Genomic DNA, 25,787 nt, shown 5'->3' with positions numbered 1-25,787 from the left:
TGACACTCCATGAAAATGTAATGACTTAATCCTATTGCCATGTGCACAGCAATTTTAATATATGTGCTTTGAATTGTCAGTTATGGTTTGTGAGTCTGATTTTTTTTTGCATGCAGGAGATGGGTATGCCGGTTTATCTGGCAAAATTGCCTCTATAAAAATTGGACAGAAGATTGAACTGTAAATCGCCTAATCTTACAGCGGCTTCTGAGGAAGGGGTCCATCTGGTGGTTGTATGTCGAATTACAAGAGGTGTGAATTAACCCGGAAAATATTAATCTCCGCTCCACCTACACAAGAAAAGGAATGTAAATAACTGTTAAACTCAATACAAACCAACAAGGCTGGCGGATATTCAGAACTGCTATTCAAAGAATAAAAGCTTCCAGTTAACACACCATAGTTGAGCCGAGGTTTAAGTGACATGCAGTTTTGGCTTCCGCTTGACTCAAGCTTTTAATTACTTTCTTGAGCTATTTCGATACACCTAGTTGCTTTCGTAAAGCTATTTTTTTAAAGCCACCTGTCTGGTTTTCCAGGTGTTCATCAAGAATTTATTACAATTAATTTTTTCAAAATCAAACCCTGATTTCATTAACTACTTTTGCTTTCTTATCTTGAATAGACCCAAACACACAGAGTGAAGACATATTTTTCCGGCATGTAGGCCCAAGCACCTCTGCGAACTACTTAGAACACTAATCGAAACAAAGGAAACAACAACAATAATAATAATAATAATAAATCACCTTTCATACATCTGAATGCATCTCAAAGTGCTTTAGAGAGAGTGCAAATAAATAATAAATCAAAAAGAATAAAAACAAATAATAAAAGACAAATAATAATCAAATAAGAACCCAATCAGTCATCAGGAAATCATATTAAGATAAGGTACAAGTAAAAATAAAAATACATGAATATAACGCAGTGAAAGCTACCTAGAAGTGTTAGAGTGAAAATTGTATATACCTTATCATATTATGTGTGTACGCGCAAACATATAATCTGCTCCCTAAACTTAGAAAATACGTTGAGGCAGGATGTTCTCCCTGTGCGTCAAAGGGTGTGAAACAGGAATCATGACCCTGGGTGCGATAGTGGGATTCTGTCAACGTGGCAAAGGGCCCACCCGGAAGAATGCAATGTTTCCTGATAACCCTTTGTGTGCAAGAAGCTTCATCAGCCTTAACAGCTTGAAAACACCCCCCAAGTAGACCCCTCCTCGCCAAGTATAAAATAAAGAAGCCAAGGGACTGCCCGGGGTGACACTGAACTGAGGCGCAGATACTGTCCGTTGCATCTAAGTGAGTGGGCACCCTTGCGCAAGTAAAAGAGAGAAGCGTGTTGTCTCGTTATTACCTGAGTCCTAGAAGTGCACGGGTAGGAGTGGTAAGCTACTGCGCTTCCTCCACCCAGACGGGCAGAGGAGGTCAAAGCTACGGCGCTTTCCTCCGTCCTCCCCCACAAGAAGCCAGGGTAAAAAAAAATGTATGTTTTCAGCTGCTTTTTAAAATACTAAGAGAAGAGGCCTGACGAATATCTATAAGGGCAGGTTGTTCCAAATCTTTGGTGCATAAAAGCGAAAAGCTGCCTTTCCTTAGTTCTTGTATTTTACTTTCAGGTGTTTAACAAGCAAAGCGTTTCATGATCTTAAGGACCCATCTGGAACATATTCAGTCAGACACTGAATTACATGAAGGTGATTGTCCATTTAAAGCTTTAAATACCAATAAAAGTATTTTAAGATCAATTCTAAGAGAAACAGGTAACTAACGGAGTCTTGCTGAAACAGCGGTAATATGCTCAGTTCTAGTATGACTAAGTAATCTTGCTGCTGCATTTTAGACGCGATTTAATCTTTTGATGGTATTTTAGATAGTTGTGTGAGAAAACAAAAGCATGAGCCAGCTTGTTAGCATCTTCCAGGTTAAGAAATGGTTTTACACAAGCTATATTTCTGAGGCGAAAGAAGGCTTGCAGTCTAATTCACGACACTGTCAATGTGTGATTTAAATGTAAATTCGGGATCAAGAATAGCGCTTCGATTTTATTCTCAGTCTTAGTCTTTTTTTAATCTCGGTCCCATGCTGTTGCTTTGTTAATAATAATCCCCCACACCTTAATCAAAGTTAAGATTCATATACTGACAAAAATGCGGCTAATCCGCAAATGTGAAGATCCGTGTGTTTAAAAGTGAAGTTTTGTAAGTTAATGTAAGTAAGAGGTTTGTGTCAAAAGTAACCCACATCTTACTGATGCAGCCTGGCATTTCACCTAAGGCAGGCCGGTTTCAAAGATTTTCTCAAGATGATTACGTTTCCCCTTATTTGCGTTTAATCCTCTCCTTTGTTGAACCACGCCACAGCAAATAAATTACATGGCAAATACCAACTGATTTACAAGAAGGATGACGTGTTGTTCAGCCGTCACTCCCATTGCATCATCTCCAGCCAATGGGTATGTATTTAAGATAGTGGCACGGACACTTTTTGTTTAAACTTCTCCCCTCTTTCCACTTGCTCATTAGCGCCCCCTGGAAACATCCAGCCATAGTTGCCAGGTTACGTTTGAGGCTGCATCGGCATGTCAGTTTTGGTGGAGGTTCTGCTGCACGAAAACATTAATCTATGGTTTAGGTGTATTTCAGGATACTAAAATGGATGTGTCCTTTTTAGAAAGCCTTGATTACGGCTTCCACTTATCAGAATCCCTAGATGGAAATTATGTCGACCTCGCTGGGAGAATGAAATGAAATAGGCCTACCTGGAAGCAGTTAGTCAACCCATCAACCCATATAGGTTAATTATTAGTATTATTTCTGGCTGAACATTATGGCATGTTCAAAAGAGAGCTGATACTAGCATGTGGAGCAAAGGGGGAATTCCTCTTTGAGAATGCCTGTAGCCTGTGATGCTGCAAGTCCCCTTTTCTTCATTTAATCCCCTATGCACAGTAATTCAGTAAAGCGGACTGCGGCGATAGTGTGCGTCTCCGCAAAGCGCGTGAGGGAAGCGAAAACGTTATGGAAAGCATGGCAAACATAAAGGTAGCTTATTGTGGGTGGACTGGATGGACTGGTTTCTGCAGGGGAGGGGAGCTGGCTAAAACAAAATTGACAGGCCCATTAGGCACACGGAGCACTCGGGAGTTTCATGCTCATGCTTTGAGGTGACGTGTTGGGGAGACTGGCCTTACTGGGGAAGGGACTGCTGTCTCTGTTCGTACGGCTTTTTTAAAATTTATTTACAACACTTGTACTTCAAAGAGGTGTGCTTCAGTATCCAGGAATCTCTCAAAGATCGATCTAAAAAGGTAAGAACAGTAAAGAAAACTTTAAAATAGCATGAAGAGTGTCTTAAATGTCTGAAATATGAACAATGTACTTAATAGACAATATCATACGTAATTAGCTTATATTTTGATACCTACATATTATAAATATAATTTAAACATGATCGGAGAGCCCCTGCATGGTTAGCATATCAGTTCTGGAAGTGTTGGTACTCGTTGGCATTTTGTTGCCGCCCCATATCTTTCCCTCCTTACCCACGTGTGCTGTTCAGAAGCTACAGCGATGTTTTTGTGACTCGTACCTTCCACCCTTCCGCTTTGCCAGGCTAAGATCAGTTTGCATGCCCGCACTAAACGCTACGTTACAAATGCAGCGGGGCGGCGTCACCCGGATATGGTAGTGGGGAGTATAGGCTTTTTAGAGAGCTACGGGAGATAGATTGATCCTCTTACACAAAACCTTTACATTTCAATGCATTCTGATGCTGACATTCTGGGCTATGTCTCTGTTGTGCCAAACACTGTTATTAGTGTCATCCGGGGAACAAACTAAGTCACAAAATTGGGTGTTTCCCTGGACAAATTCAGTTGATTACCATAGCAGAACCACCCTGGGACATAAACTAGTAATCTTCAGGATATTGCTACTTGTTTTTTGCTGTTGATGAATTGAATCGTGTATGTGTTTTGTTTGTTTGTTTGTTTTTACCTGCTTGCATGAAAATAGTTTTCTATAATGCTTAAAAATGTCCTTGAAGAAATAATTATGGATTCAAAATATGCAGAGCTGCATGGGATATAGTAATAATGTATAAACATGAGTCCAAAGAGGCCTGCTGCTGTCTCCCTTCACCTCCTAAGTAGCGTGATGAGTACAGCCAGAGAGATGTCCCAGTCAATCACGCTGTACAAGAACCAGGACTATTCTGAGCTGAAGGCTGCGTGCCTGAACGACGGCAAGCTCTTTGAAGACCCAGAATTCCCAGCTGAAGATTCTTCGCTGTTCTTTAAAAAGTCACCTCCTGGAACCGTCAAATGGCTTAGGCCAAGGGTAAGGTGGAACCGAATTTGTATATTACTCCCAGTGGTAACAGAACATGCAGAACTTTGGGGTGATTCTAGCTTTGGTGTTAAAGCCACTCATTTGCATGGGGCCCCTGAAGTTTGGAGGCCCCCTGTTGGCCACTATGATTTTTTTTTTTACTTTGTACCTGTAGGAGAATCATTTCCTATTTGTATACTCATTCACTTTGTACAGGTATTAGAAAAAACAGAGTATTAGTATTAGTACAAACAGTAATGATGATGCAGTATATAAGAAAATGGGGAAAAAAACAGTTTGCAGCCTCAAAAAGTCTTGTTTTGATCATCCACCAGCATGCATAGCATTGCTGTGCACCTTCATTAGTTTGTTACACCAAATCACAAAGCTATATGTTTCCCTGGACAAATTCAGGTGGTTACCGTAGCACAGTAGTTCTCAATTCTGTACGTATCCACCCCCCCAGGATATTTTCATTCCAACCCTAAACATTTGGATGGCTAGACGAACACCACTCTGGTTCCCAAATCGCTCCTCAGGGGCACTTCAGCCATTCCATGTATTTATTAAATTTTACTACCAGCTCATTTAATTAATTCACTTAATTAGTTAAAAAGTCAATTATCTATTTATTAGATATATGAGGTGTGCGGGTGGTCAAGTCAAACAATACATGGGTGTGTTGTGTGGCTGCTGGAAATAATGGGGTGATTTTAGCAGAGGTTCTATAACGGCTAAGCTAACATACTTTGACAGACGTAATACCATAGTTTTACACCAATATGAAGATCATTTAAACATAATTTTCTTTGGCTGCCTAAGATTTTTGCACAGTACTGTACTTAATGTCAATACAGTTTCATGCTCCCCAGTCGCCCAGAGGAGGATGGGGTTCCCTTCCTAGTCTAGGTTCCTCTCAAGGTTTCTTCCTGCTAGAGGAAGTTTTTCCTTGCCACTGTCGCCTCAGGCTTGCTTGGTGGCGTTTAGGCTGGTTATATGTAAAGTGCTTTGCAACAATGACTATTGTTAAAAGCGCTATATAAATATAATTGAATTAGGGTGACCAGATAATCCATGTCAGGGAGGACACTTTGAGCTACTTCAGGTTTTACAAACTACTTTCAAATTGAAAGGCTCCTGTGCTCGGCTAATTAGTTCAGCTCTTCTTGTGCTTTGACTGGTTTATTTCCTTGACTGAAAGACTCATCCAGCTGTTTCACATTAACATTAGTGACACATGCATGATTATAGGAGACTGACCAATCAGCACACAGCAAGAACTCAGTGCTCAAGTGAAATCCAGGTCCGTTTAATTGAAATGGTAATTTACAATTCCTGTCCTAGCTCAGAGTGTCCTCCCTGACATGGATTATCTGGTCACCCTAGGTTACATGCTATATAGTTCTGCTGATTCCCACGTGGAGACTAGCGTGTTGCTATAGTGTGTTGCTAACATATTGCTAGTGTATTGCTAGCGTGTTGCTAATATATTGCTAGCGTGTTGCTAACATATTGCTAGTGTATTGCTAGCGTGTTGCTAATATATCGCTAGCGTGTTGCTAGCATATTGCTAGCGTGTTGCTAATATATTGCTAGCGTATTGCTAGTACGTTGCTAGTGTGTTGAGGGCTTGGCCTGACTTCCAGCTGCAGAAGGTGGAGGAAGCATTCCTGATAAAGATTGTTGACACAAAGAAGTGTGAAAATGATCTCAAGCTTTATTTGTCGCATAACGAATACATACCTTGTGCATGATTGTAGCCTTTTTGATTTTTTCCACCTGCTTCATAGATTGTGTTACTTATTTCCCTTTTGAGCACAAAGAATGATACTATACAAAGGTAAATAAATTCCAGCAACCACACAATACACCTATGTATTTTTTTTACCTGATCACTAGGGTATAGATAACCAAGATTTAAATAACAAGTAAAATAACACCCTAAAAATAAAGCAATGACCAGGAGGAGGAATATGTTGAAATAGTATAACGCGGTATGATAGCTATTTAGAGCATTCAGTTAGCTTGCACACAGCCTGAGGGTAGAAAATTGCTCTGAGTCTCTAGGTGCTTTCTGGCTGTAATTCCCCGACCTCTTTTGAGAGGACAAGCCATTAAGCCATTGATGGGCTCTAGTCACATTTTAAGTGAGTTTCATTATACTTGAGAACAAAGGAAATAATTTGTAAAGAGAATGTTCATTCAGTGAGCGTTTCGAGTTCGGTAATGATCATACTTAGAAAGTCTCCTGAGAGGTTCTGAGGCCTTGTTACCAAAAATGTTTTAAATATATTCTTATATGGGGGGAGGGGGGGACAGTATCCAGCTTAGCATATCAGGACACCCTGCCAGTGGTCGGTGATTTTACTGTTGGGCCGGTGAGCAAGGCCCTTAACACCCAAATGCTGTACGACGATGTGGATGAAAGTTTCTGATACATAAATAAAAATGTAAGAACTTACCAAGTTTATCATATTTATAAACATCAGATATCACTGAAATGTAGGATTTTTTGGAAATGCTTCACATTGACTGCACCTTCATAATGCATTCATAGACCATTCAGTGCACCTTCATAATGCATTCATAAGCAGCATGTAAGTATACTTTAACATCCCAACATACCATAACAGCTTTAATATACATCAATAACAAACATCCAAGTATAATGTTTATCATCATAAAATGTTTGTTGTTGATGTATATTAAAGCTAATAATGCAGTCAATGTAAAGTAACTGGACAAAAATACCAAAAATGCCTGTATTTCAATCATAGCTGATATTTGTAAATATGATAAACTTGGTAATGAGTGCGTTACGCATAATGTGACTCATAATGATGCTTCATTGTTTTCCCACCAGGAAATCTGCGACGAGCCTCGTCTGTTTGTGGACGGAATCAGCTCCCATGACCTGAACCAGGGTGCGGTGGGAAACTGCTGGTTTGTGGCTGCCTGCTCCTGCCTAGCCCTCAAACCCGACCTGTGGGACAAGGTGGGCACCTGTTTTGGGGGAAAAAAAGGCTTCCAGAATATTCTGGAAATAGAGCTTTCGTCCAGGTTGTTTGGCAGACCCGGCCCAAAATAACCAGCCTTGTCCCCCCTGGATCTGGGAGTTTTAACTCCAGTTGTATATTTTTCATGTGACTGGTTGGAATGGAGATGAATAACTTTACATATAAATCAACTACAGAGTCGAATGATGCTGGACGTTACACCAAGACAGCTCACAGATCTTTTATATTTGCATCTTTGGTGAATATCGTAGGTAATTCCGGATTGGAAGGAGCAGGATTGGGACATCAGTCCCGATAAGGATGCTGGCATCTTCCACTTCCGCTTCTGGATCTTTGGCGAGTGGTTGGATGTGGTGGTGGACGACCGGCTGCCAACGGTCAACGGGGAGCTCATCTATTGTCACTCCAAGAGCAAGAGAGAGTTCTGGAGCGCCCTGCTGGAGAAGGCCTACGCCAAGTACGTCGTCCCCTCCCCGCCGCTGGCTTTTCCTCAGCACTCGCAGCACAAACGCTTATGCAAACTTAAAACACCAAGATTTTTAATACCAGAACTGCATTGAAAAATAACATTAATGAAAATGCCATGGTACTATGTCTGTATAGTAGTGTTGTAGTTCTCGAGACCGGTCTTGGTCTCGAGACCAATTTTTTGTGGTCTCGGTCTTGTCTTGGTCTCGACTCTATTTGGTCTCGGTCTTGTCTTGGTCTTGGACATAGCGGTCTCGATGGGATGGGGAAAAAAAGAGAAAACTGCACACCCTCACAGAACAGTATCAATTCAAATGCAACCAGTCAGATGCATCCATTTCAAAAATGTTTCATTTTATACATTTTCTTCACGGACACTGCCAGTGCTTCACAGTCCACACACATCATACACATCGTATCATACATCGGCAAAGAAATGTCCGAAAATGTCCGCGAAGTCTATAGCATAGTTATAATCCAAATAAATTAGGTATTTTACATTGATTACAAAGCACGGTCTTGGAGGTGCAAGTCAATCTGGAGGCTCATTCTCTCCATTCTCTTCAATTCAAAGCAAAGGATCATTACATAGCTGTATTCATAGCTTACCCGAGGCCTCTGTCCCTGGTATAAGAGACTTAATATGAACATCTTTCTGGTACATCCCATCTCTTTCCCTTGACGAGGTCTGATAAAATGGTTATAGGAGAGGATTGCTGAGAATATTATTTTCCATCAGGTCTCGTAACTATGACAAATCTGGGAGATTTTAAATGAGAGACATATGGACATATGGACAATATAATTGAAAAGATAACATGAATTTGATTTAACGAGTAATGACACTTTACAACAATACCTTTTTTCTCTACAGTTGATCTGGGTAATGTGATGTCGATTCTAGCCCTAGTCTGTTTTTGGTCTTGGTCTTGGTCTCGACCAGTCTTGGTCTTGGTCTCGACCAGTCTTGGTCTTGGTCTCGCCTTAGTGTGTCTTGGTCTTGGTCTTGGACTTGGTCTTGGTCTTGGTACCCTCAAGTCTCGGCAGTGTCTTGGTCTTGATACCCTCCGGTCTCGGCAATGTCTTGGTCTCGGTTTAGGCGGTCTTGACTACAACACTACTGTATAGTAGGAAGATATGCAAATCTGGATCAAACCCAGATATCGCGGTCTTTGTGATGTGAGAATTGCATGTGCGTAACTTGCGATATTGATATTAATATTGCACATTGCCCAGTTTATTTGCTTTTCATGCCTCAATTGATTTTATACTCCCGTGGCAAATCGTCTGAATGAAACACCTGAATTCAGTGACTGAGAGATGCATGCCAGTGCTTTTGTCTGCATAGTGTATGTTCTCAAGGCTTGATTGATGCTGGTGTTGGGGTTGGAGAAGCTCACTTTAATGTGTAATCCAGTCAGGCTTGCATTCATCTCAATCTTTACTGAACAACTAGGAATGCATGAAAACTGCTGGCTATATAGGGAGATGATGGATCTTTAGGGGCAGTGGGTGGGTCATTTCTGATCACAGCTGGGTATGATGGGCCATGCTGACTTTTTTGGAGGTTTACTAGGGGTGGGGCATGAATATTGACCACACCTGAAAGGTTTCTTGACCATGTGTGGCCCTCTGCGTCTCACAGGCTGTTCTTATGCTATGAATGCTTGGACGGCGGTCTGACGGGGGACGCGCTGGTGGACTTCACCGGCTGCGTGACGGAGTACGTCGACCTAGTGGAGGGGAACTATGCCAGCGACGAGTCCATGAGGTCCCGACTCTTCGAGACCCTCTCCATAGTGTTCGACAGGAATGGCATCATAACCTGCTCCGTGAAGGTGAGCGCACCGCGGAAGCCGCCTGGCATCATAACCCGCTCCATCAACATGCAAACTCCATGCACATGACACCGTGCCGGAGACTTGAACCCTGGTCCCAAAGGTGTGAGGCAACAGTGCTAAGCTCTGTGCTACTGTGCCACCCCACATAAAATCATGTCATATATAAACATTAGTGATACCTAATATTTGTTAGCATAAGTGTATAGTGTATCTTTAATATTAAGAGTCTTGGCTTGGGTGCACTGTGCATGTTTGTCTTGGCTACCATCCACCTTCACGTTACCTGTCTCTGTGACCATGGAATCATGTGTTTCTTGTGGAAACTTGTAAACTTCTCAGTGCTATTTATTTTACATTTGTAATGAGTCCAACATGTAGTGCTCCCAGTGTGTTTAGTGGTAACTTTAGGGCCTTATTTAGATGTTTTGTATATTATATAAAAAGGTCTAGATAGCAAATGACACAAAAATTTGACATGTAAAGTGTACTGTACAGTACTGTTTGCTTAGAAAGTGGTGAAAAACGTTTTATGTTGTCTTTCGAATTAGCAGACTGTTACGGGTTGAGGTTAGGGGTGTCCGAGTATTATTTATGAATTTACTTTGTGGGAAATTTTCTCATTTGTGTCTACAAGCTTCTCCATGAGTTTTCTTCATAAGATCTACATGCTGCTCCATGGGATCTCCATGACTCTCCATGCTCTTGTCTAGGCTTCTCCGACTGAGATGGAGCACAAGATGGAGTGTGGCTTGGTCAAAGGCCATGCCTACGCGGTGACGTCCATCAAGAAGATGCGGGTGGGTCAGAACAAGAACTTCATGATCCGGATGCAGAACCCGTGGGGGATGGTGGAGTGGAATGGCCCATGGAGCGACAGGTGGGATGATCCGCTAGCCAGTCGCTCTTCTCGGAGCCTCATTTTTCATTCTGCCCTCAGAACATTTTTCTCTCGCTCACTTTTCCTCTAAGCATCTCCCTGTCTTTGACTTGACCCAGGTCTGAGGAGTGGAAGAAGCTGACGTTCATGGAGCGGGAGTCCATAGGGCTCATCGTGGACGACGATGGCGAGTTCTGGTCAGTGCTGTCTTTGTTGTTGGAAACGAGGAGTAACCAGCACTGGTCCTCAAACGGCAGCAGGCCGGCAGGTTGTGAAGAAAATTTAAATGGGATATGTGCCTGTGAATTATGTTGTGCCACAGGTAATGTTTATATGGTATTTTATCCACTACCAGGGGTGTATACCGGGGCTGGGCCACAGCCCCCAGCTGAAAGCTGATTGGTCCCTTGTGGTGCCACCTCTCTTGTCACTCACCAATCCAAAACATATCATTGGCTAATAAGCTTGCCCCCTCTGTATGAATCAAGGGCTCTCTTATGCCCCTCCACTTAAAAAAAATCCTAGAATCGCCCCTGTGAACTACTATTTACATTCCTAAGACTCAAACTAGCAGTCGTTAACCACGATTGGACACCATTTGTTTAGATCTGAAATGCAGAAATTCACGGATTTCCCTGGTACCACAGGATGACATTCGAAGACTGGTGTCACTACTTCACAAACGCGGAGGTGTGCCACCTTATCAACACATCACCAGGGAGCCAAGAGAAGACGTGGAAGCAGGCTGTCACCTTCCGCAGCTGGACCCAGCACGATGATCCCCTACTCAACCGTTGTGGGGGGAGTCCAAATTATCAGCAGAGCTTTCTGCAGAACCCGCAGGTATCGACCAAGAGCCCAAACTCTCGTCTTTCCAAGGAGGTTCCTGGGTTCTTGTGTGTTCAGTGTTGTACTGTTTTGCTTGTAGGTATGACTTTAAGTATGGGGAGGGATGCACACAAGGGGCGGGTTTGTTGTTTCTCATGTCCCATGTGAAAAGTCACTTTGGGTCCCTCTGCCCCCTTATTGTAGTGATTGTTTGTGGTCAATAGGAGGCCCCCAAACCTCGGGGTCCCACGAGTCAGAACGCAAGCATTTGTTAAAGCAAATAAACATAAGAATAAATGAGGTCTATTCATCAGAAGACATCAAAGTAACATTGACAGTCATGCTGTCAATCAGGGGAATCCATTATTGAATGGTAATATCCTTTTGATGTGGTAGAGAAGGTCCATGCTGACTTCATGTCATCCGCAGTACATGTTCGACCTGCTGAAGGATGATGAGGAAGTGCTGGTGTCCCTGCAGCAGAGAGACATGAGGCTTCTCAAACCGGTCGGCGAGGGGGAGAACCTCACCATCGGCTTCGTCATCTTGGAGGTACGGTGACCTGGGAAGCCCGGCGTGGCACGAGAAGAGGGGCGCTCTGCTGGCCGGCTGTCACTGCTCACTAAAGTCCTTCTGCTCCTTTTTCTCACCTCAGTATGAGTCGCTAAAGTAAGGCCAGCAGGATGCAGGATTAAGTAATAAACAGAATGGTGTAAACCATGGCGAATCCATTTCTATACAAAAGTTCCACTTTATTGTACTTCCCTAAAATGCTTTTGCCAAATTGCTTATTAGACGTAAATGCCCCCAAATATGTGCCCTAGTGTACGGGTTTGGGGAGTGACAGGAAGGACGTGTGTGGTGTACAGGAAGAAAGGGTACGGTACACAAAACAGGCTCACATTTACAGGAGTGTTCACCACGGTGTGTATACAGACTTCAGGAGCCACCCTGGCCAACACAACAAACAAAACAGTCTAACGAAACAAACCCAACCTTCCATAATAGAAAACAAAAGAAACAAAAAGACAATCACTTACCCTACCTTCCTAACCAAACATACAAAAAGAAACGTAGCACAGAAAATGGCAGTCACTCCCTACTATATACACGGTAATCCAACACATTTGATATGCCAAAGCCAGGGATTAGACTTAATGGTAGCCGTTAACTCAAGCAAAATGGTCAGACAGTCATACAAAGAACAGTAGCAACAGTACCAGGGGCAAAGAGAAAGCGAGGAAACCAGGCAACAAACCAAGGTCATACTCAAGTAAGCAAATCCGAATATATCACAAACAAAAGAGCAGAGAGACAAACAGAAAAAGCCGTTAGTTTCTGCGTCGTCGGTCCTTTTCTGTGGGCATGCCGGAAATGACGATGTCTGCCGAGTGCCACGGGGACTGGGCGGAGTCTTGGGTGCATCCGATGAATCTCCGGATTGGAGAAGCCTGCAGCCACAAAACCTTGCGGCACGTAACACCCCCCCCCCCCCCCCCCCCCCACACACACTCACACAAATGTGAACCTTTACTGAGTTTGCAATACAAATCACGCATCAGCCATTAGGTTACCTGATCCTTTCTTTTGAACGATCCGCTGGTTGAAGGTCTGAACAAACAAGGACCAACTCATTAGATGTTGTTGGTTCGTTTTACGCATTTGACCTTGGAAAACCAGTGGGTTATGATCGGTAAACACCGTAACAGGATAAGTACTATAACCCACATAAACCTCAGAACACCCTCAACAGGGAAGCAGCTGAACATGGTTGTGATTGGTCTGTTTTCCAGGTTGAGCTTAACAGGAAGTATCGGCTCCATGACATAAAGACGCAGAAGATCGTGGCGAAGTCGGTCTATATGAATGCCCGCACTGTCTTCCTGCGTAAGGTGCTTCCCAGGGGGCGCTACATAATCATCCCAACGACGTTGACGCCGGGCGTGCTGGGAGACTTCATGTTGAGAATCTTCAGTGACGTCGATTGTGCCTGCAGGTGATTAGTCTGACTGAACATTACAGCTGGTAAATTTCTGCTGACATGAAATGAGCATATACAGGGGCGGGGCCACAGGGGGCCTGGCCCCAGATGAAAGGTGATTGGCCCACGGAGTGCTTGCGTCCCTGTCACTCATAGATTCGAAACACATCACTGGCTAATGATCTGGTTGGCCCTTCTGTATGATTTTTTTTTTTATTGGTCATTCTGTGAATTGTTCGAAGGAAGCCAAAACTGCAAGGTCCAAATGCAAAGTCAATCACCACCATCATCATTCCTCCTTCCTCATCCCAATTGGTCTCCCCTCCCCCTTAACAGAGTGCTGATGGAGGACAAGCCCCAGGTGAAATGCTGGAGTGGTTTTCTGGGTTATCCTCAGGTGGTGACACATATCCACATAGAGGGAGTGGAGGGACTGGAGAACCATGACAGCAGCCAAGGTGAGTTCAGGGAGCCACCACTCTGGAGAAAGCTTGTGGCACAGGCATGCTGGGTAGGACAATGTGGGTGGGGCCTATGCCAGCCAGGCAGCCCCCGAAAAAGGAAATGAAAAAGAATACAAATGCCCCCCTTCACCCGCATTCTCATAAAAATCTTACGTGTGAGATATGACCATCATAACAAAATTGATGGTGCAAATGGGCAAGTGGATGATTGGTATAAATAGACTGCATGGCTTTTTGATATCTTAGGGATTTTTGTGCATTCTTGACTTCCTGGGCCTGTAGGTATTGATCCCTATCTGATCATCCACTGCGAGGGACGTACCATCCAGTCTAGAGTCATTAAGGACACCATGGACCCAGTCTTCAACATCTCAGCCATCTTCTATAGAAAGAAACCCAGCAAGCCAATTGTTATCGAGGTGAGAGCATCCTAGAACAAGTTCAAATCTTTGCGTGTTTGGATGTCAAACCAACACTCATTCAGTGTTATTGGTCTCTCAAGGTATTTAGTAAATAGCTAGTTGCACAGACAAGCTATAGGGTACACAAACAGCATCCAACAAGTAAATTGACAGTATATGTTGGTCTTGATGAGATTAATTGGAAAACAGTTGTGTTGAGAGAGAAATTCCGTAATGTAATCCTTTGTATCACCAGGTGTGGAACAGCAATGACATACAGGACGAGTTTATGGGTCAGGTGGTCTTGTCCAATACCAATGGTGAGGTAGATGATCAGATGAAGCTGCAGCTGAGCAAGAAAGACCAGAAAGCGACTGGCATTGTCAGTGTGAGAGTCATTACTTCCACCCAGCTGACCAGCATGTGACTCTGGCCCCCAGCCAATCCCTGATTGGTGAGGCTTTTTTTCTCCATACCTTCAAAGTGTGGTTAGTTGGCTTAGAGCGTAGCCAGTGTTGACCTCCATACCAGCATCAAAACCTGGAAATGCAAGGTTCAAACTGTAAAAATGAAGAGTAAAATGGTGCTAAAAAAAAGTGTGCAAGAAATCTCCACCCTCACCCCCCCCCCGCCAAATCAGCCAAAAATTCACCCATGTTGAGTTGAGGTCTTCACTTCGGCCACCAAGCCTACATTCTGCGCATGAGGTGGAATTTGCAATCAGGACCTATTTGGGAAGTTAGGGATATGGCGAAAGTGTATTTGACAACTATGAGTTCCTGGGTAGGACTTTATCAGGGTAAATATAGTAGTCTATGTCTTTGATTTTCTATCATGTAATGTGTCTAAACTTTTTTTTAATCATCATATATCACAGTCTGTTTCCTTAGAGTATCTGTCCGTCTTTTCACATTACACTAGTGATTTTTTTAAGTGTTGTACAATGACTTTTAAGAAATTGAATGGCACGTGTGACATAAAATTATTAATTTAACGTGTTCTTATACAAGACATTCTACTAATGTATTTCAGCTAAGTTAAAAACACATTTATACAAGAATAAATATCTTTATTCAGCATCACCGAGAGCAACAAAAAGTGTAAATGGAAATCATGAAAAAATTATCAGCTTATAGAGGCTTCTGTTGTCCTGTGTTTGACGTCTGAGTTTTTTTGGTAATAAAACCATTGCTAATTTAATCATGTGTATACTCGTGCTTGTATATCACACTGCTCAGAAGAGCTTTCAATGAAATAGGACAGCATGCTATAATGTAGAAAGAAACTCCCCTTTGAAACGTTATTGATTAGAGGTTTTTTTTCTCTCAATTTTATTTCAGTTAATTTCCCAAACTTTAGGGTTTTTTTCCATTTGTTTTACACTAAAGACACTGCCATGCATAACTTAGAGTAAAAAAAAATCTGCTGTTTCAATCACAATTAAAAATACCCAATTTGAAACAAATCGCTCACTTCACACTTTCGCCTCTCGTGCACTCTCTCTCTCTCTCTGTCTCGCCTTAAAAGAATGGAAAAAATGCGCTGAGCTTCATGGAATGTCCCAGCTGTTACAAAATGTCACCGTCTATACCGACACACATCCCATCTGCGGTCTGTCATAATACACATTTTTAGAAGAGTTCACCACATGTATAGATATACACATTCAGAAAACAAAAGCAGGAATGTAGAGGAGCAATGAACAATATTTTGAACTGAGAGTTGGACATCCACTATCTTGGGAGGTATTTTTTTGTGCCTCTTCTATTGAACCCTGACAGATTTCCACAGAGAAACTGAACTGAACCAACCTAAAAGAAGGGAACCATCTTACTCTCTCTAACATGCACGTTACCGTAACAAGTCACGACAGATAAAGAACTCTGCTGTTGTTTTTTTTTCTCCTCTGTACATAACTCTGCCACAAACACTTAAAATACTATTACTGCTTGAGGGCGTAGATATTTTTAAATAATTTTTTGAGTGGACCAATTCATTAAAAAATATATGCCACGGAGCTGACTGCACACCGATACCTGAGCTTAGATTTTTTCCAATTTTCCAAGCGGCTGGTTTATGTGAAAATATACACGGCACCAGTCCTGTATTCCCCATGCCAGGCGGGGGGGGGGGGGGGGTCCGCTTATGACCTGTTTAGTACGCGTAGCTGAAGGCAGGTTTGGGGGATCATACCCCACAGTGTTGTGGGTGGGATCAGCACAGCGGTGATGTCCAGGGTGGGGTCGAGGTAGGTCCATCCTAATGGAACTGGAAAGCCTTCTCCTGGGGGGGGGTTGGGGTGTCACAAGAAGAGGACCGTTGATACCGTGCGAGAGGACAAGGTAGAGGGAGGACCGGCATTTAGTGCCATTTCAGGTTGTCATGAGCCCGTTGAATATGGAGGTCAGAGATCCAGTCTAGATTGTTCATGACTACTGCATGAAGAGCTGCAATACTATTGATAGTGGTTTTGTAGTGGGGGCAGTGTGTGGCTCAGCGGGGTAGGCTGCTGGGCCTGTGATCGGAAGGTCGCTGGTACAAATCCCGGGCTCAGCAGAGTGATTTTACCACTGGGCCCCTCAGCAAGGCCTCTAACCCTCACCATCGGGCCCCTGAACAAAGCCCTTCACCCCCAGTTGCTCCAAGGTCTGTCTGACCCTGCTTTCTCAAAAAAAGAAAAAAATGTTCATCCCTTTGGGAAAAAAAGAGTTTGCTAAATAAATAAAATGTAAACGTTTTCCTCTTAACAGCCCAAAACTAAGCACGAGTTTCTCTGAACTCTGAGTTGGTAGCTTTTCTGTAGTTCTGTTTCCTTTCGGGAAAAAAAAAGGGGGGAAAAGAAAACACTTTAAATAATTATTTGTTAGCTCCACCTTTACTCTATCAGAAGATTTTGTGAGTGCCCCGCCAGATTATAAGCTATTTACATGAGGGCGGGGCTCCGTTGCTATGGAAATGCTATTTTTCTCCATTAAAATCCCCGTTCTAAATCAGCATTTTGACCTGCAGTATCGAAAACTCTTTGACGGCTTCTAATCAGGCGCTTGACGTTTTCACTCAGGTTCTCAGCAGGAGAACAAGATTAAAAAAAAATATAGCAGGCTGGAAAATAGGCATTTCGTGTTGTGTCATTTATAGTAATCATTCATGTCTCGAAAGTAGGGTACAGTCACAAAAACGTACACAGAATCACTAATAGAATCAAATCGTTTGTTAATGACAAGCTTATCCCCCTCCCCACCCTAAAGCACACACAAACATACATACAGGGGACACTGTTTGGAATAGCTGAGCTCAGGGGTAGAAGTATTAAATCCCCCCCCCCCCCCCCAAAAAAAAAAGTGTCGTATAATACCACTTGAATCCAGGCCTAGGATAGGTTGCCAGAATCCCTTCCCTCCCACACCCCAAACAATACCCCTACATACATACACCCACACTAAATGCTTTTATGTTTCCATACACAGTTTTGAGGAGACAGAATGGTTACTTAAGCTCTGAGAATTGCTTTTAAAAAATAGCACCCCTTATAAAAAGTTACACGCTTATTTCGTGAATATTCGGATACATGCACACATACGTGTACATCCGTGACCCATTTGAGGGTTGCGCTAATTTGTACAACTGGCCTGTCAAACTGTACAGGAGATCATCGTTAACAGCTAGGGGTTGATTCACATCAAGGTAAATATTAACTTGTCAAAGAAAGATCGTAGTTCTCCTACATCTTGGCCAAAACGCATCAAATGGTAGCTGTCCAGGAAAAAGCCTTTTCGTGCAAATTGACTTTGGCAGATTATCCCCATTTTTTTTTCGAGAGGCACAAGAAGATGTGGTTTGTTGGGATAATCTCGCCAACGTCTTTCACAAAGACCCATGGCCCATACAGAACAGCATGCTTGCCTTGTGGTTAAACTGCTGGAGAATGAAAGCCTTGTTGTATCTGTTCAACAGTTTCCCTCAGGATAAATGAAGTTTTATCTTATCTTAAGGTTAACTTCTGAGCACACAACCGGCTCACTGCGAGTCACGTCTTCCGCATACCAAAGAGTCCGTTCCACATTCCTTCTCCTGTTGCGACAGAGTAAAAGATGAATGCAAGCACCAAGTCACTCGTATTGCAATACTGGTGTGTGCATGCCAAACGCGTCCTGCAGGAATGCCTTGTGGCACGTATGTGTAAATGCATAGCGCAGAAGCTCTGAGAGTGTAAGTCATTAGCATGCAACGCTTCCATGTTTTTTTCTTTTAATTATTATGATTTCTGTGTTGATTCCACATGCTGTCAAGGTGTGTGCGAATCACGGTCTTTTGAATCTGCATATTCAAGTCCGGGTAAGGCGATGTGTAGGGTAAGAGTTACAAAAAATAAGCCCATAGCTGTAGGTTTGCGGTATGTTTCTTTTAACGCTGACTCCCAACGTTCACATGCATGGATGGCATGAATTCTTTCACAAAGAGTATTAAAAAAAATGTATCCAAGGTCTCTGCCTCTATGGCTACCATCACAGGAAATACGGGGGTGCCGGAACGGACCATGTTTGGCCTACCATTCATATAAGATTAGCCTTCATGCAATAAGGTACCAGGGTATGACCTCAAACTCTCTCTGTGCACATGGTCTGAATGACTCTCTTCATAGCGAGACTGGAATACGGGGGGATAAAAGACAGAAGGACTCGCCGTGTTATCAGGTGAGACTCTGCAAACTGCAAACTTTCGCTAACTTCAAGACAATAACCCCACTGTTTGTCACTTTGTAACCTCCTGTGAATCTACCCCTCTGTGTTTATCGTGAATGTATGCCTTGGCGTCTTTCTTCATCTTCAGCTTATGATTTTGATTACATCAGCAGAGGAACCTAATTCCTATTTCTAAGAATTACTCGTTTGCTTCAGAGCCCATAGTTGGCCATTTTAAGTTGCTATTAACTGTTTTCACAGTCCCTTTCAGGTTGATCCGAAACAAACAAGCGTACAGAAATGCTCGATGATCCCAGATCAGTAATATCCTTCAATAACATAAAAAAGAATGATTTCCCCAAACTTTTCCATAAAAGGTAAGCTATCTCTCATCCACATACGTTGGCACTCACTCACACACAGTTCTACACACTCAGAAAGAAGGTACAGTATGGACTTGTGAGTCACATCAGATAGGCATGATCATGCAGCTCTGTTGGGGGTCCGTAGTTCTAAGGTTGGTCTCTTGTGAGCAAAGATGTCCGATAGTCCATTTTGTTAAGAGGGCGATGGAGGAGACAAGAAAACTGTAGGCTTCATCTAAACAAAAGGCCCTTCTGCACACCAAAGGTGTTTTAAAGTTTTGTTTTCTTCTCGAACCGTTCTCTGAATCCAGAGGATGAGCAGAAGGATTTTTCCCCCGAATGCCATGCTCCCCCGCTGCACACGAACACTTCTGACAGACGCAAGAGTTCCAGGACTCAAATGAGTGCTCCCCAGCTCACATGATGGCCTGAGCTTTTTCGATTCCCCAAAGTGCAGAAGTCCTTTTTCCATTTGGGGGTATTTTGGTCCTTATGCTGCCCTGTACGAGTTCCTCGATGGTCTTGCATTGAAGGGGGAGGCATGGCTTAACGGCTGCCATTCTTAATGGCATCCTTTGCAGCTACAATCAGGGGCGTCAGGCTGGAGAGTGGTTTGGCCAGTTTCAGGAATGAGTGCTACCAAGTAAATGAGAAGCAATGGAAATTAGTCTCACATTCCGGACACTGAAACAGTGCCCTTCCTAGACACCCACAAAAGCATGCAACGGGAAAGATGCCGGACTTGGCCGAACACCTTAATTATAAACAACACATTCGCCAGCAATTTGAAAGGAAACCCCAACAAACTTCTAGAGAGGGGAGAGACAGACCATACCTGCAAGAGGTCCTTAGCAGAGCCTCTCCGGTCTACGTCCATCTCCAGGCACCGGTTGAGGAAGTCACGGAACACAGAGGACAGCCTCTCCGGGTTCTGGAGCTCAGGTGTCCCGTTGGTTGCGATTAGGTACAGAGCCTGTGTAGACATGAGTCACTGTCAATGGAATTCAGCTGACTGGTTCGCTACCCCATTGATGTTAATACTGTTTTGGCCACAGACCAACAAATCAAGGTATAGTGATTTCTATTAATTTTTTATGTTTGCTGCACCAACGTGCAGCTACCGCATTTCTGGGGACTGCAAAAGCGGTGAAGACATTGCGGTTTCACAATTCTGAAGATCTTCAGTTATTCCACTGGCAAGGTGTTTAGACCAGATTAGTAAAAAGAGAAATGAGGCTTTGAAGATTAATGTGTGCCTTCAAATCCCAACTGGTACAATCTACTCCGCGTTGATGACTTCACTGGCTCCACTAGCAGTGCACGGTACATCGGCCGGACTGACAGCCTCTAAGAGCCTTGGAAATGTTGATTTGTTTACAGAAGTCCTTCATGTTTGACTTAGCCCAGAAATGCCTGATAGTCAATAAACTTCTCTTTGGCAAAGTGATATTATGGCCGAATAGACGTTTTTGCCTGAGGAAAATCCGACTTGTTGAGTTTACCAAGGTGTTGCTGAATGTCTTAATGTGATTCTTTACTAGGGGGGCTTACCCTGAGCGGATTCTCATTCAGATACGGTGGTTCACCCTCCACCATCTCAATGGCCATGATGCCGAGAGACCAGATGTCCACCTTGGGGCCGTACGCCTTCCGGGTCACGACCTCGGGGGCCATCCAATAGGGCGTGCCTACCATAGTGCTGCGCTTATTCTGCTCGGGGGTGATCTGGGCACAGAAGCCGAAGTCGGCTGCAAGTGGTAACAGGGAGAGGGAGTCGGGGAGAGAGGCAGCATTAAGTCTCGCTTTGCCAGAGCATCAGGCTCGCAGCGGGATTCGCAGGAGATTTCTGAAAGGGTACGAATGTCCTCCTGTGACAGCCACTCACTGAGTTTCACGGAGCCATCCATTCCCAGCAGGATGTTATCGCTCTTGATGTCTCTGTGGATGACCTGGTTGGAGTGCAGGAAGTCCAGAGCCTGAAGGCACTGCGGAGACACACCAACGTGAATTGTCGAAGCCACAGTCGAGTGTGTCAAACTGATACGGGCGAAGGAAGACAACAAGTCTGAAACCTTTCCTTCATGAGATATGCCAGATATAAGAGAGCAAAGGAAGTGACTTCCACTGAAAGTATACACCCAGATGGTCTGATGGAAAGTTGAAGGCAAAGACTATGTGGTTTGTACTGGATGAGAATTGACCTAGAAGGGCAATTAACATTTTTTACATTTTATTTATTTTTCAGATGCTTTTATCCAAGTCAACATACATTTTTTCGAAACAGCAGGGTCAGACAGTCCAAGAAGAAATTAAAGATTAACCCTTTGAACCCCATCCATTTTGAGTTTTTCTATCCCTTTGATTTTAGGCTTATTACATTGTATGTAGCCACATATACTTTATGGTTTTGTTTTCTGGACATTTGGAGCTACTCAGATGTGTCATAATTTGATGTGTAACTGCTGACTGTCTTGATATCCTTTCTATGAGGAAAAACTACTTGCGCCTACTGAAATGTCTCAATTTTTAGTCTCATCTATTATAAAAATTTGCAGGCACTACAAATATAATCATATAAATGTTGCAATTAGAGTCTCTGTGATGTGGGAATGCAGGGGTTTCATTTGGGATCTTTCTATGACTCAGTACTGTGAAGGAATACATGGTTAGTGACAGGCGGAAATGAACATCTGTGATTTTGCATCCATTTGGGAAATTGTTGAAATTATCTGATAGACAGCAATGCATGGTTTTATGTTTTTTTATTTATTACTTTATAAGATCTGAAAGAAACTGATATAGAAAAGCACTGATTAGTTTATGATCCACTGAAGTGAAGAAATATTGCAATTTTCGTCAATAAAACAATGGACACCAAATCCTAATATAACCTCAAAACAAATACCTGTAGGAGTAACATAAATTCACTTTGTTCTGATTCGTGGACCATTGTGGAAGCGAATATGTGCTTTGTTTTCCGGGGTGTGTTCTTGTGGGAAATGTATCAAGTATGGGCCTCATTTTGCACAAGAGTTCTCTGGAATAGTTTAGCGCACGATGTTGCAACTTGGACGACCGGATCGAATAAATTCTTTCAGTTCCGAAGGTATGCAGTTCACGCCTGTGCGTTATACCTATCCAGAGTTACGAGCCTGAGATTAATAGGTGTGAAAATAAATGCGTTTTGTGTGTGTTGGGTTCTAAGACTTAAGGACCTTGCTTAGGGGCCTCAAAGTCTATTTGAGCTGGAGACGTTCTGAATACAGGAACAGCATCCAAACCTGCAGAGCCACACGATAAATAATGGGACCGATATATCCAGCTAACAAATGCTATTTATTGGGATATTGTTTTTAGTTAAGGCCGTCCTCAGAAAGGTTTCCCCAGCAGAATAAGAGAATTCTACAAACAATTTCCCTGAAACGTTAGCTATCATTGCCGTCTTTGGCCAAGGTGAAACGCTCCAGATTAATACCCCAGAGTGCTGGGAGTGTCTCTGTGAGCTGAGTATGACATCTGAATGAGGAAGAGCGAAAGTAGCACGGCCAGCAGAAAGCCACATGCCATACCTCTCGACAGACAGCGGCGATCTGGCCTTCGTCCATGCAGGTCTCAGTCACCACATCCGTGAGGGAACCTCCAGCCAGGTACTCCATCACCACCCATAGCTCATCCCCAACCAGGTAGCTGTGGAGAGCGAGAGGGCGACACCATCACACCTATGGCTGGACTCGTGATCACCGGCTGAAGTTTCACGAGTGACACACACGCAGGCACCAGATAGGCAGCTATTAGTTATCACAAATCTGTGGATTGTAAGGTATCTATGCCTAGATATAACGTAAAAGATCTCCGGGTGAGACTTCTTGAAGAACAGCGCCAGTCCATCCGTTATCTAACCCTACCTCCAGCATACCACACCTAGATTCACGTAAGACTGATTAGCTAACGGTTAGCAATTCGGGCTATAGAGCACATTCGAGGGAATAACACCAATGCCCCCCCTCCCCCGTGACTTGCGAAACTCTGCCTTCAGATAGTGATCTGTGCTCATGCTGGTATGCAGATTCCCCTCTTGTTGACATTCCTGGGCAGAGCGAGAAGCGCAGCAGGACGCACCTGTCCAGGTAGTTGACGATGTTGGCGTTCTTGTTTTCCCTCATCACCAGGATCTCGTTGATGATCAGCTCCTTCTTCGGCTGCTGCTGCAGGTTCATCTGCTTGATGGCCACCTGAGGGAGGATGGGCCATGATTGCTGAGTGAGGCACAGGCTACCAGAGCTTCCTGGAGCAAGTAGCACTGTGCTGGATGGAATCCTGCTTCAGGCACCGCCCAGGGTGAGAGGAACAGCCAATAGCAGCCGGAATCCCCTCATGACCTCACCATGACCTCAGAGTACAATCCAGGTCTAATCTAATAGCATCTTCAGCTGTTTCCGTTGGCTCAGGTGCTGCCACTGCCTTTCTATTACAATTACAGTGCTCATGTAACGACTTGAAATACTTGTTTAATTCAGTAAAAGTATTGCACGTTTATGGGTGTTAACAGAAATCATTACTTAATTGATTTTTTACTACACACATACACACACACACACTCAGAGCTCTTGAAAAAATTAAGAGACCACAGCAAAATTTTCAGTTTCACTCATTTCTCAATGTATGGGTATGTGTCCGTGAAAAATCAGAAATCTACATTTTTGTTGCAAACTGCAGCCTAGCTCTTCCCTGCTTCTCATTGATGAAGGGGTTCTTCCTTGCTTTATGGGTCTTCAGTCCTGCTTCTAGGAGCCTGTTATGAATTGGCTTAACAGTGCACTTCATACCACTTAATGTTTCCCATTCTTTTTGAAGGTCACTTGAGGTCATCCTCCGATTTATGCGGCTTATGTTGGATAAGTTGACGGTCATCTCTGGCATTAGAAAGTTGCTTCTGCCCTCTACTGGCTGGTTTCTGGTCGTTCCCAGTGTCTCCTGCTTCACCTTATTCTGCACTGCTGTCTTAGACACTTTGAGCCTGTAAGCAGCCTGCTGCTCAGCGTAACCTTCTGCCAGCCGAACCGGGATTAAACCACGATGTAGAAATGCAGATTAAAAAAAAAATGTAGAGTGGTCTTTTGACTGTTTTACAGAGTCGTATATCTCACATTAGAAACAACCAGTAGTGTTAGCAAAACATTAATTTCAAGTAGTAAGAAACTGAAACCCAAATTATAGTTAAGCTGTTCTAAGTGTCCCATTGAGAGCCAGTGACTACAATGGCAATTAACAGCAAAACGGGAAGAACAGAACTGAATGTGTCAGTCAACAATATTATGACATTTAATAAAAATAAAATGTCCGTGTGGATGATATGTGCAGTAGGGGTGGCACGGTTCACAAAACCCACGGTTCGGTTTGTATCACGGTTTTAGGGTCACGGTTTTCGGTTCTTGTTATTTTTTCTTTTAATCTTTAACACTCCAGAAATGTACTTCAGCATATGATATATAGCTTAATTATCCACAATTTAGGATACAGTATTAAAAAAGTTATATCATGTAATCATACATAAACTGAATTTGACTTGACTTAAAGCACATTATTAAAATTATTAAAGATTATTAATCCCAGAACAGTAATAAAATAAAAGTCTTGCCTTAACATAAATGCTAAAAGAATAGATCGCTTTAATCGCTATTGCAGTTGGGTATGGGCACGCGGTCTTATTTAGAAAACATACAAAAAGAGACGCATATAATGTTTAATCATTCGTTTTGACTTTTGTCCGGTCCACGGGGTTAATTTAATTGGGGATCGTTAAAATGATAGATCACCTATATTGATTAAGCCTGATTCGGTTCGTTATATATATATATATATATATATAACGTGAAAAAAATTGGTATTAATTATATTGAATGTTCTTGAGTAATCGATAAAATCAGTTTCTGTGTATGTACAAGACATCAATCTGTAATAGTGCAAAATATGTCCAGTTGATATGTCTAGTATGATCATCTGGCAATAGCCTGTAGGTCTGTGTGGTGAGACACTGTGCAATAAACAGAATTTTTAGGAACATGGCAAATGTTCACATTGCAGCATGGAAGCAGGCTCACTGTTACAACGCTGACCGGGGAAGCAGAGGCGAGGAGACCTAGGATCGGGGGAATGCGGGGTTTAATGAGCAAAAGGAACACAGACGAGCGGTAAAGCAGAATTACAATATAATGACCGGACTGGAGAAAGAAACGGAAACGCGGACTAAATACAATGGAGTAATGACAAATTTGACAACAATCAGGAACAGCTGGTAAACACGGGGAATTCACACAGGGTTAACGAGGGGGCGTGGCACACGGAAATAGCGGACGATCGAGGCATGACACTCACTGGAGTGCTTTGTCACAGATAACTTAATTTTCTTTAACAAAGTGCCTAACCGCACATTAAATAAAGTCACACAACAAAGGCGCACAACAGTGTTCAGATGTTGTGCTATCGGTTGGCTGAAATTTAAACGTTTTCTTCAGAGACAGGGTGGT

The 25,787-nt window shown here is 43.1% G+C and overlaps 2 protein-coding genes across 5 annotated transcripts in view; one reads left to right on the top strand and one right to left on the bottom strand.

The window, feature by feature from the left end:
- Positions 1-2,973: 2,973 nt before the first annotated feature.
- Positions 2,974-15,413, top strand: LOC111860864 (calpain-5-like). 2 transcript variants are annotated; one of them, XM_023844940.2, is made up of 13 exons: positions 2,974-3,315; positions 4,159-4,345; positions 7,200-7,331; positions 7,605-7,810; positions 9,467-9,659; positions 10,373-10,539; positions 10,659-10,736; positions 11,187-11,382; positions 11,797-11,919; positions 13,161-13,363; positions 13,685-13,806; positions 14,095-14,231; positions 14,470-15,413. In XM_023844940.2, exons 2-13 carry the CDS (start codon positions 4,163-4,165, stop codon positions 14,638-14,640), a joined length of 1,911 nt encoding a protein of 636 aa, XP_023700708.2. In that variant the 5' UTR covers positions 2,974-3,315; positions 4,159-4,162; the 3' UTR covers positions 14,641-15,413. The 2 variants fall into 2 exon arrangements, with proteins under 2 accessions (XP_023700708.2, XP_023700707.2); XM_023844939.2 differs by having other exon boundaries at positions 2,979-3,315; positions 4,156-4,345.
- A 100-nt stretch (positions 15,414-15,513) lies between these two features.
- The window catches only part of LOC111860865 (serine/threonine-protein kinase PAK 3), a 43,674-nt gene continuing 33,400 nt past the window's right edge, over positions 15,514-25,787 (bottom strand). For all 3 annotated transcript variants that reach the window (XM_023844941.2, XM_023844942.2, XM_072706229.1), the window contains 6 exons: positions 23,380-23,492; positions 22,830-22,947; positions 21,146-21,245; positions 20,812-21,008; positions 20,096-20,233; positions 15,514-19,896 (listed from right to left, as the gene is read on the bottom strand). In XM_023844941.2, the coding sequence (XP_023700709.1) occupies positions 19,807-19,896; positions 20,096-20,233; positions 20,812-21,008; positions 21,146-21,245; positions 22,830-22,947; positions 23,380-23,492 (756 nt within the window). In that variant the 3' untranslated portion in view covers positions 15,514-19,806. The remainder of the gene's footprint in view (positions 19,897-20,095; positions 20,234-20,811; positions 21,009-21,145; positions 21,246-22,829; positions 22,948-23,379; positions 23,493-25,787) is intronic.

The sequence above is a fragment of the Paramormyrops kingsleyae genome, chromosome 24, assembly GCF_048594095.1.
Source record: "Paramormyrops kingsleyae isolate MSU_618 chromosome 24, PKINGS_0.4, whole genome shotgun sequence".
Taxonomy (NCBI): domain Eukaryota; kingdom Metazoa; phylum Chordata; class Actinopteri; order Osteoglossiformes; family Mormyridae; genus Paramormyrops; species Paramormyrops kingsleyae.
Note: the sequence above shows the minus strand (reverse complement) of the source record. Positions and strands in the feature narration are given on the sequence as shown.